Source organism: Scardinius erythrophthalmus, assembly GCF_964197995.2.
Source record: "Scardinius erythrophthalmus genome assembly, chromosome: 14".
Lineage (NCBI taxonomy): Eukaryota > Metazoa > Chordata > Actinopteri > Cypriniformes > Leuciscidae > Scardinius > Scardinius erythrophthalmus.
The window spans coordinates 17117957-17130584 of record NC_138234.1 but is presented as its reverse complement, the minus strand read 5'-3'; the positions used below and the strand labels follow the sequence as shown (position 1 = coordinate 17130584).

Below are 12628 nucleotides of genomic sequence, written 5' to 3'. Positions count from 1 at the left end.
TATCAAACAAATCAGGCACTGGGTCGACATAAGGCTCTCTAAATTATACTTTTTAAGTTCTTTATTAGTTCTCACATTTTTGTTCTTAAAGGCGAACAAAAAAACAACAACAAAAAACAACAATATTCGTGATTTACAGATTTAACATATTAAAGGCAATATAAGTTTCACAAGTTTTTTTTTTCTTCTATCGCTTTCGTTTCACTGTGTAGTGGGTGCAGTTGATGACACGAAAACAGGACAAAAGAAAGTCTCGGTCCTTTTACTCACACCTAGTTATAGTTCAAGAGCCTCAGTAGGATTTGGTTCTGCAGGCTTCATCAGAAGAAGAGCTATGGCCTCCACCGTCGCGGTTCTTCTGCTCCTGTCTGCGGGTTTATTCGCGGTCACAGTCGGTAAGTTATACGGGCTGTTACAAAAATCTAAAGAAACACTTTAAACTTGTTTTGGGGCGGTTTACCAATGGCTGTCAAGTAGGCTAGCCTACAAAATAAATAGTTTACTCCGCACTTACACTATTAATTTAAAAGTTTTTCTGAGACTTTACAATGTATCAGTTGTTTGTATTTGTATTAAATGTGCCACATTTCCCCTGTTTAAGGTTTTGTTGATGACGATGACTGTCTCGGCTACTTCACCAGCAAATACGAGTACATGCCGTCGATAAGATGCAACGACGGGTTTGTTTCACGGCATTGCTGTGGGACCTGCGATTACAGATACTGCTGCTTCTTTGGACATTTGAAGTTATCCACGGAGGAGCAATTAGCGTGCACTGTGTAAGGAATTTTAATTCGTTTCAGTCTTAATACAAATGTCTTATAGACCCAAAAGTCCTTTTTTACCCGTTATTCAAAACTCTTGTCAGGATTGTCTCTCCTGCTTTAGGGGAGAGCGAGGCACAACTTGTGTAAACCTACTTAGGGTTCAGCGTATTTATTTTTTCCCGCATTAATTTCACACATGTCTAGTACAATTATGTGGTTTTGTTTTAGTGTGGAAGTGAAATGTGACAACATGGTCTACTCTAGCGTGTGGGGCACATTGTAACATGACCATGACAGCTTAATGTAATCTGATCTATAAAAAATTATCCAAGACCAACTAAAATATTTTCTTACTAAAATACAATTATTAACTTTTTCATGTAAAAAATGTCATTTTTTAATCATTAAAAATAAACACATTTTTGAGTTTGACAACGAAAAAAACCACAGCTATACAGCATAGTTTAAAACATAATAATAATGAATAATTTCTGAACATTGACTCTCAGTATTTATTCACCTGGTTTCTCAATAGAATTCATAAAAGTATTGTATAGAATAGTTCTAATAGTGGCACATTGTAACGCAGTGTTACAACATTCCCCATCTGCGCAACAGTGATTTAAACCCGGCTAGTGTCTTCTGCTTGTTAGATCAGCATTTAAAAACTATTTCAACGGTTAAATAACAGATATAAGATTAAAACAATATCAGATTTGTCTAATTTTAAATAAACAAAAAAACAGATGAAAAATTAACATAAGAATTTTTATTTTGCAATGGTTACTTATTTTACTTACTTTATTTATTTATTTATTTATTTATTTATTTATTTATAAAGCACTTTACAACTGAACCTGCAGACCAAAGTGCTGTACAATCAGCAGCATAAAAACAAACAACACATAAAAACAACATGCAACTTACTAATACAGATACTAGCCCAACCTCTCAAAACCTAAAGACAAGAAATAATTTTTAACACAAGCTTTAAATACATTTAAAGTAGTGATCTCTCTTAGTTCAAGAGGCAGATTCCTAAGCCTCGGACCTGCAACAGCAAAGGCCTGATCACCTTTTAACTTGACTTATTATTTGATCTTGAAGACCTAGGTGCTTGATGAAGATCATAAGCTCAGATAAACAGGAGCTATCCAATAAACATACAGCAGAGTTTTATATTTTATCCTGAAATCCACTGGTAGCCACCTGAGAGAAGCTAAAATAGGAGAAATGTGAGGACTTTTCTTAGCACACAACAGCATTCTGAACTAATTGCAAGCGTGATATAGTGGTCTGACAGGACACCACATACATAAAATTGCAAAAGTCAAGACGAGACAGAACAAAGGCATTAAAGGGGTGGTATAATGCCCTTTTCACAAGATGTAAAATAAGTCTCTGATGTCCCCAGAGTCTGTATGGGAAGTTTTAGCTCAAAATACCCCACAGATATTTTTATATAGCATGTTAAACTTGTCACTTTTTGATAGTGCGCAAAAACGCACCGTTTTTGTGTGTCCCTTTAAATGCAAATGAGCTGCTGCTCCTGGCGCAGTGGGCGGAGCTTAAAGAGCTTGTGTTCTTTTACCTCACACAGACATGCACTGAAAATTTCAAAAACCTTTAGCCTTTTATGTTCAAACCGGAGTCAGACAATGATGGAGACTCAAGAAGAAGTGACAACATGTAGACAACATTTCTGAATGGTTAGTTAATTCATTTATGTAGCTTGTGTAGTTATCGTCTACTCATTGATTAGCATATTCTGTTATGAAATCGTGTTCCCGGGGGCGGGGTTTATGTACATTTTAGGGTTGGTGATGTCACTAACCCGGGAGGAAGTTTGTATAGTCCCTACCAGCCGATTGTTGTAGTCCTTAAAAAACGTTTTCTTTAAAAGCAAATATCTCCCTTTGCTTTGAACTTTGAGCGTTGTAACTTTGCAGATGTTGTTTATGCTCAAACAGCAACATTACACACTGACTAAAGTTAGAAAAGTGAAATCATAATCAACCACCCCTTTAATAATAATTAATAAATCTGTTTTACAACAGACTTTAAACGGGCAATAGTCCTAATTTGAAAAAAGCGACCCTTAACCACGGCATTATTCTGCTTATCAAATTTCAGCTCTGGGTCAAACACAACTCCTACATTTTTACTTGGTCATGGCAATAGTCTGACCATGTGCCAAAATATGTTGCAATATCGAAGCATCCTCTGGCAGGGCCAAAAACCATAATCTCAATTTTACTCTGGTTTAACTGAACCAAATGATGGGTCATCCAGCTCTTAACCTCCTCCAGACATGCCAACAGTGAGTTAGAACCACAATTCTCTCCTGATTTCAAAGGGAGATAAATTTGTGGATTGTCAGTGTACAAATGGTAAGACACGCCATATTTTAAAAAAAATTCTAACCCAGGGGCAACATGTACAAATAAAATAAAATAGGGCCTCTTACAGAACCCCACAAGTGACAGGCACTGTTGTTGAAACAAAGTTACCATACTTCACTGAGAATGCTCTATCAGTAAGATAAGACTTGAACCACTTTAAAACTGTCCCACGTATAACCGCTTTATGAGAATCACATATTGTATCAAAAGCCGCACTCAATTTCAGTAAAATCAGAGCTGCAGCATTACCTGCATCTCAGATAAACGAAGGTCAACAAAGGTTATGTTCAGTGATATCTTCCAAAGATTTCTGAATTTTGGCGCAATTTTTTCTCTATATAGTGTTGAAATGGCAACTAGTAAATACACTAAGTTTCGTCATGCTGGCATGTGTGGAGGTATTTAAAACAAATGTGTCACAACCAGCCCGTGTTAGGTTGTGCCACACCCACCCCTACACAAAACAGGAAATATTTTGAAAGTGTTTAAAAAGAACATAATTTTCATTTTGGGGTCAGCTGTTGCTTTCATTTCTCCCTCATAATCTGTAATTTAACTAGTGATAAATCTGTGAAGCGTAAAATCATGGTGATTTCTTCTGAAATGTTAGTAGTTTTAATCTAATGGTTGAGGTTTGTCGTGGAAATTCTTAATACGAATCTGAGTTCTTCACCACGGACAATTTAAACAACTTGCAGCTGTTAAAAATACAATACAATACAATACAATACTTCCCTGAAGTAAGGTGACGGCATCCTGTCGATGAATTAAAGAAAAAATCCTAGTAAAGAAAAAAGTAATTCAGAAAGCATCTTAACCCTTAAAAGAGGTCTTAAGGTCAAAATTGTTAGGAGCACGGACGAGGACTTTTAAGAGGCTTAAGAGTTTCTTTAGCAGAGGAGAAAATGGCAGAAAGACGAAGAAGGAGACTATCACTACTATCTCCTACTATCACTACCTCAATCACACTTTGATGTTCTTTTGTTTTCTTTTGAGCGTAGAATTTGTTTCTCAGCTGCGCAGCGAATACCTGACACGACTCCCAAGTTGCTCTTTGTAGAAATTAAGTTTTATTCACGGCCGGGAGATCACTGGTCACAACAACCAAGTGAATCTCCTGAATAGAAAAATACATGTACATTTATATCATACAGTTGAGTAAAAATCAATGTCACTCAAATCTTCTTCACTGTGATTTGGTCTGGTGATTGGTTTGTAATGATCTGAGCTTGTCATATGACTGTTAGTTCTATTGTGTTAAGCACTTTTTGGTTAAGTATATATGGCCTTTTACCTGAGCATCCTTAGTCTGCGTTTCTCTGTACATTTAATGTTGAAAATACCCACTCACAGGTTAATCTCAAACCTGAAACCTTATCACTAAGTTTACCTTTGTATTGTTTTTGCGATGTGTTACTTGAGGTTTTGTCTCACCGTGTGTCGCTCAACGCCTCGTTTCCTACAGAGGTTGTGGTCGTTTTACTAAACTGCATTTTGCAAGATGCATCCCCCAGATTGACACGTTACAACATAACAACAGCCACTTTGTGTAGTGCAAGGATGGAAAATGCTTTGCTTGATAATTAAAGAACAAAGAATAAATAGTTCACGTTTTTGGTTGTGAAAGCTGTAGCGTTCACATTTATTAAGTCAATTTAATGACAAATGAGGCAAGAGAGAAGAAGCATGATGCAACATCCACCTTTTTCAAGTGTTTACCCCAGTAATGGAGCCACAAATGTTTTATTTCAGAAGTTGCAATCAAAATCTTGCAATCAAAATCTGCACCTACAATCTTGATAATAACAGTTTCGAAAGAGGATTTTCGGCAACCATGCCATAGAAGAACCATTTGGCTCCCCAAAGAATCTTTCAGTGAACAATTCTTAAAGAAAAAAAAAAAAAAAGATTCTGAAGAAATTCATGAAAACAATAGATACCAATAAAGAATCTTTATTTTTAAGTGAATTCAAATGTCCAGTCCGTAGGAAAATAAATAATAAACAATTAACATTTAAATAAATAAAAATAATTAATAAAATGATGATCAAGAAAATGTAATTATGATGTATAAACACGATTTTATAGATTAAACATACTAGAACATGATAAAGAGTGTTTATAATGCTTGTTGCTTCATATTTTTTCATAATCCAACAGCCAAAACAGTGATGTCCTCATCATTGTTTCAGGAGTAATTGGATTGTTGATCATATGCAGTGTGTTCATCATCTGCTGCTGCTGCCCCTGCTGCTTTATGTATAAAATGTGCAGAAAACCCAGACGTAAGTGTTTTAGTGTCAATATAACGTTTAGGCTGGTGATAAGAATAATGAAATGATAAGAATTCTAAAAAAAATGTCTCTGTCTTTTTCCCACAGCTGTGGTAGGAACGCACATAACCACAGTCATGAATACACAATGCATTCAGCAGCAGCAGCAGCAGCAGCCTGTCATGCAGCCAGCTCAGTATCCAGCATACCAGCCTGTGCCGACCCAACCGGGCTACGGTGCTCAGCCTATGCAGACGGGACCATATCAGGGACAGCCATACGCACCTGGACCCCAACTCTCATATAACATGGCAGGTGAGAAGACCTAGAGGAGGGGAGAAAAACTTCCAGCCCTGCTCCAACACACACATACCTGTAGTTTTCAAATAAGCCTGCTTGATCAGCTGAATCAGGTGTGTTTAATTAGGGTTGAAGCTAAAGGTGCGTTCACATACATGTAGAACTTGTAATGGGCTTTATGCACAGCTGCACCACTTCCTGAAATTCAGGCAGGTCCTTTGTTTCCTGTCTGCCATTATTGGACCAACTGATTAATCCAGGTGGTCAGGCACAGTCAATAAAGCAGACAGGAAACAAAGGACCTGCCTGAATTTCAGGAAGTGGTGCAGCTGTGCATAAAGCCCATTACAACGTGTGAACTGGTAATTTTCCGAGAGCTACGACTTGGCACGTGGCGTGCACACAGCATAGAGCTGAGTTTTGCACCCCTGTACTAGAGATTGCATGAGTGAGTAGTGAACAGACACACACACAGCAAACCGTGGACACACACACCGGAGCAGTGGGCAGCCGTTTTGCTGTTGCGCCCAGGGAGCGATTGGGGGTTAGGTACCTTGCTCAAGGGCACCTCAGTCATTTCCTGCTGGTATTGAGACTCGAACCCGCAACTTCAGGTTACATGTCTGACTCTCTAACCATTAGGCCATAATGACAACATGGCGAATGTAGAACTAATACATATAATGACAATGTGAAAGAAGTTTGTTTGAAATCTTTGAAAATGTATTAAAAATAAAAAATGACATGTACATAAGTATTCACAGCCTTTACCATGACACTCAAAATTGAGCTCAGGTGCATCCCTGAGATGTTTCTACTAACTTGATTGGAGTCCACCTGTGGTAAATTCAGTTGATTGGACATGATTTGGAAATGCACACATCTGTCTATACAAGGTCCCACAGTTAACAGTGCATGTCAGAGCACAAACCAAGCCATGAAGTCCAAGGAATTGTCTGTAGACCTCCGAGACAGGATTGTATCGAGGCACAGATCTGGGGAAGGGTACAGAAAAGTTTCTGCAGCATTGAAGGTCCCAATGAGCACAGTGGCCTCTGTGGTAGATTTTTCCCTCAACCTAACTATCTGGGTCTCGTCTACAAATCGACGTCCCCATTCAATAATAGTCACCTAACTAACTTGTTCCCCTAAACTAGCTTCCTGCGCAGGAATAATCGACAAACAGACCTGCAAATGTCCATTAAATGCTTTAATCACCGCCAGGAGATCTTCCCAAGCAGTTCTCAGGGAATCTCTCCCAAGAAGCAAGGCCGGAGGATCTCAGACAAATTCCATTGAGAATCCCACCGTAAAACACAGATACAACAGTTTTTATAGAATTGAGAAAACAAATAAGACTAACATGTCACCTTCAATATGATTGGTTCAATTGGTTCAAAAGCCCCAACCTTTTTCCTCTGTCACTGGCACAAGCAAACTTTTCACAAGGTTTTTCAAATTGCTTATCACAAGGTTTGAGAACTAGTAATCTGTCTAGTTTCACTTCCCCTAATTGTTATTTATACACACACACACACTTAAAGTCACAAGTTTTCCCACAAAGAGTTTGAACACATTTAAAAGCATATGAATGTCATTCCTGCAACAAAAACAAATGTTAGTTGATTAATTAAAGTTGATTAATTAAAATCCATCACACCTTCAACATCCGTAAATGGAAGAAGTTCAGAACCACCTTTTATGAACCAGACTCTTCCTAGAGCTGGCCACCCGGACAAACTGAGAAATCGGGGGAGAAGGGCCTTAGTCAGGGAGGTGACCAAGAACCAGATGTTCACTCTGACAGAGCTCCAGCCTTTCTCAGGGGACAGAGGAGAACCTTCCAGAAGAACAACCATCTCTCACTCCACCAGTCAGGCCTGTATGGTAGTGGCCAGGCGGAAGCCACTCCTCAGTAAAAGGCACATGACAGCCCTCCTGAAGGACTCTCAGACCAGGACTCTCAGACCATGAGAAACAAAGATTAAACTCTTTGACCTGAATCGAAAGCATCATGTCTGGAGGAAACCAGGCACCGCTCATCACCTGGCCAATACCATCCCTACAGTGAAGCATGGTGGTGTCGGCATCATGCTGGGGGGATGTTTTGCAGCGGCTGGAACTGGGAAACTAATCAGGATCGAGGGAAAGATGAATTCAGCAATGTACAGAGACATCCTTGATGAAAACCTGGACCTCAGACTGGGGTGACGGTTCATCTTCCAACTGGACAATGACCCTAAACACACAGCCAAGATAACAAAGGAGTGGCTACGGGACAACTCTGTGAATGTCCTTGAGCGGCCCAGCCAGTGCCCAGACCTGAACCCGATTTAACATCTCTGGAGAGATCTGAAAATGGCTGTGCACCGACGTTCCCCATCCAACCTGATGGAGCTTGAGAGGTTCTGCAAAGAAGAATTGGAAAAACTGCCCAAAAATAGGTGTGTCAAGCTTGTAGCATCATACTCAAAAAGACTTGAGGCTGTAATTGGTGCCAAATGAGCTTCAACAAAGTATTGAGCAAAGGCTGTGAATACTTATGTGCATGTGATTTATTTTAATTATTATTATTATTATTTTTTTATAAATTTGCAAAGATTTCAAACAAACTTCTTTCACATTGTCATTATGGGGTACTGTTTGTAGAATTTTGAGGAAAATAATGAATTTAATCAATTTTGGAATAAGGCTGTAACATAACAAAATGTGGAAAAAGTGAAGCACTGTGAATACTTTCCGGATGCACTGTATATGAGGATGCGAATGATGTATAATACCCCTAGGCTAACTGTAAAAATGAACACTTGTGGCGGTCTAGTGTTGAACACCTGTGAAGTCCACAAATCAGGTGTGCCATCTGTTTACAATACAAGTAAGACATAATTGTTGGGCTGTCAATTAATAAACACTTGTTGGCACATACTGTTATTTTTTGTCTTTTTTAAAACTGTAACATAAACCACAGTAACTATTGTTTTGCAACTAGTAACTGAGAAATGAGTAGTCGTGCAACCCCAAACTAGGCTAGTACTAGACAGACTGTACTGATATTTTACTTGAAAATAATTAGTGTCTTTTTGCATTTCCAGCAAACCCTGGATATCCCAGTGTTCAGGCTCCATATGACGGAAGTCAGGCCACGTATCCCATGATGCCCCCTGCCCAGCCCGGAAGTGCTTATCCGCCCCAAGAGTCATTCGATCAGCCAGCCTATAACCCTGCCTACATGCACCCACAGAAGAGCGGATACTAAACCACAAGCGTCTGTCACATCAGTCACTGTTGGATTGTTTAGGTTTGTTGACGCACTTTCGCTCGTCAGTAAGAATGTCCCGCATTCGATGCAGATTATACAAGACTAGTGGATGTGTTATAGTCAGAGTTATTTCTGTTTTATTTTCAATCAGTCCTTTCAGTTTAGGTTTCGCTCTGCGTGCGACACACTGTAAAAGTAAAGATTTTAATAAAACAAAGATTATTGAACTAAGTTTTAAAAGAAAATACCATTCAAAACTTTCTCCTTTTAAAAATTTCAAGTTTAACTCTGTTTGACATTTCTTTGTAATTAATCATGACAGTTTTACTAGCGATTTACGAGTGAAAATAGTTTCTACACAGTTTTTTTTGTTTTAGCTTTCAGTGTTAATTATTCTAGTATTATACTAATATTGCATATCTTTTGATACAATTTGATATACTAAAAAAACTATAAAACGTGGTCATTTTTAAGTTGTAGTTTAGTTTATTTTTGCAATTTTGCTTTTGTATTTTCGTTTTCGTTAACAGCACAGAAACATGAATGTCTTCAATTTTTATATTTCAACCAGCAGGGTCTGTGATTTAATTTGAACCCTTTCATGCATGAATTATGATAACCTCAGTCAGGATTTTTGAAAAACAAGATTTGAATTTTTTTATTTTATTTTTTACACATTTTTCAAAGAGATCTTCAGATGTCCACTTGAGTGTACAGCATGCGTTTATGGTTTAAACTGAAGAGATACTGTATTAAATATTATACAATAATCAAACAGATATAGTGTGTGTATTTAACAAACCAATCAATAAAATTATTTCAAATCATGTGAAAACTATAAAATATATAAAAAAATATATAAATGTGAAATATTGCAAAGGCAATTTCTTCATACAAGTTGAACTTCGCACATCTTTGATATCAGAACATGAGGATGTGATTCCATCAGAATTTTCTACAGCCTGCCAAGGTACAACTGTGGAAACCACTCAGATGCTCCCTCCAGTGCACCAGAGTATGTCAAATTACCCTTATTAGCTGATAATTCTGATTATGTTCAAGAAGGACACATTTCTATCATAGCCCTCCTCTGAGAAAACCTAGCGATAAGGTTTTTTCAATCTCATCTGAAATGAGCAGTGTTGGAGGTTAGGCATTACAAGTAACATGCATAATGCATTCAGATTACTTTTTGATCTAACAAGTAAAGTAATTAATTACAAGTAATGTGCATACTTTTTGATGTTACGAGTAAAGAAACGCATTACAAGTCACATACATTATGTAATCACATTTCTTTTTTGATGTCAATGAAAATTACATTCTAATAATACAAATACATTTATTTACAGTCAAAAAAAGTTACTGCAGATTAAGTATTTGCAAAAACAACATTCACAGTATAAGTATGAATTGTAGCTGAAATATAGCCATTGATGCATGAGGTCCACTATAGTGGACAGATGATTAATCAGATTTTTATCCCAATCTAAAATCAAAACTTTTTCAAAATCAAAACTTTTACTCTGAAATGACTCATTAGATAGTGCTTGATGCTGCAATATTTTTTTTACCTACAAGAATCTCCTAGGATAGAAGGAATGGGTGGATATTCCGGAGCAACTTGGTATTTCTGACTGACCATTGGCCATCTTGGTTTGGAGGGGGAAGAAATTGAAACACAACGGCTTGCCACTTGGTGGCAATGTATGGGATGATGCACCAGGATCCACTGTAGAGGCTGATGTCCAACTATGCCACATCAAAACCCTTGCAAATTCAAGAAAATGCTTTTTTAATAGCTGTCCACTGTGACCTCTATGCATGAAAGGGTTAAGAAAGCGTCAATGGTTTCCATTTTAAATTCTTTCCTTTAAGGGCCTAAAATGCAGTCGCATTTGAATTACAATGAGTGATGCTGAATCTCCATAATTTTGTCACGAGTCTCACTGACTTGCTGTTTCGACCTGTTGAAAAGGTATTTTATTAAAGGAACCTTTGTTAAAGCATTAGGAAACCACTTCATTTTTGTAAAGTCTTTCACTGTTCTTTTTCAGATTATATTGTTTCGGGTTACATTGTTTTTTTAGATGGAGCCTATTTTTTTAACTGTCATAGATTTTGTAAACGTTTAACTTCTATTTTATATTTACATATTTCTATATTTGTGATAATGTGAAAAGCTTGATTGTTAAAATAAAAATCTTACTGTCTCTTTAAAAAAAGAGAATTTAAAGAAAGGTCTACAAGAGAACATCAAAATTGTCAAACTCAACAAAGTCGACAACGGACAGCAAACCTGCTGGAGAAGATTTTGGACTGTTTTTTATGCAATGTTTGGTGAAGTTACACCACTTGAATGTTTATGGGACCCCCTACTGGTGAAACAAAAAAGAAACAATCTGTAGTGCTTGTATTCATCTACTTGTTATAGAGTATTTTTCATGTATTTAAATATTTTTTTAATTCTGTGTATGTACTTTTTAACCTGATTTTTACAGATTAGTAGAGAGAATGTTTTTTTTTTTTTTTTTTTTTACTGTTTTGAATGCTGAATATATTTAGATATACTGAATATATTAAAATATACTGACTATATTATTCCTCCCTGTGTTCCTGTTTGTTGTGTATGCCTTTTGATATTCAATAAATCAATTATTCATGCAACTGATTCCTCCTCTTTTCCCACCCTGACAAAGAGTGGCGGTTACGTGCGACTGTAGTGATGTAGCCCTCGTATTGGAAGAAGTCGTCGTTCTGAGAAATCTCTGTGAAGACCTAAATGTAACTTCCATTTTGATTATTTTTAATTGTTTTAAGTACATCGTCACCTTTAAACACTGACCAATTAAAATATTATTTTATTAGACAAAAAGAGACCTGCTTTTTTTCCTGTTTATTTAAATGTTAAACACTGGCTATTGAAATATTGGATATTTGACTGTTTTGACCTTTAAATTTGTTAATTTGTAAGAGAAACAGTTGACAAAGTCGTTTATATGTATTTAGTATAGACAACTTGAAAAAGTATGTTTTGTAAGCAGGAGAAGGGGAGGGGGGAGTGTGAAGCAACTACCAATCCCATTACAGATTGCTGATAGGGTGGCCCAATTTTGTATTTAATTTAAACTGCTTTTCACCCTTGATTAAGCAGCAGGGTGTAGTTTCCCATCGTGGTCGGTGGAGAATTGGGAGTATAATTTAATAGAGCCCTTATAGGTCTTGTGGGTTGATTTGTGTGGTTACTAATTGTGAACGGGTGTTACATACTCCTGTTTGTAGTGAAGGGCTTATGGGGGTTTGCTGTGGTTTTCACAGAATGCAGTGAAGTGTCCCCTGTATAGGTAGCTCAGTTTTTTTTTTGTATTCCTAGTTGGACAAATTGAGAAATTGCTCCCCCTGTCAGCTGAATCAGTTCATGTCCTGAATAATTTTATAATGTTTAATAAAGAATTTTGTATTTTTCTACAACTTGTTGTCTTCTGTGATAGATCTGTTTCTTTTTCCTTTTTTATTTTGCCCTAGTGGGTGTTACATAATATTTCAACTAAAAAAATTAAATCCAGTTTACTTGAAATAAGTAGTTGGGTCAATTATTTAATTATGCCAACAAAACTTTGTAAGTTG

The 12628-nt window shown here is 37.0% G+C and overlaps 1 protein-coding gene across 1 annotated transcript; it reads left to right on the top strand.

The window, feature by feature from the left end:
* Positions 1–214: 214 nt before the first annotated feature.
* Positions 215–11667, top strand: LOC308701881 (uncharacterized protein). The gene is made up of 6 exons (XM_081384352.1): positions 215–395; positions 602–779; positions 5330–5454; positions 5551–5757; positions 8835–9040; positions 10583–11667. Exons 1-5 carry the CDS (start codon positions 335–337, stop codon positions 8996–8998), a joined length of 735 nt encoding a protein of 244 aa, XP_081240478.1. The 5' UTR covers positions 215–334; the 3' UTR covers positions 8999–9040; positions 10583–11667.
* The last annotated feature ends 961 nt before the right edge of the window (positions 11668–12628 follow it).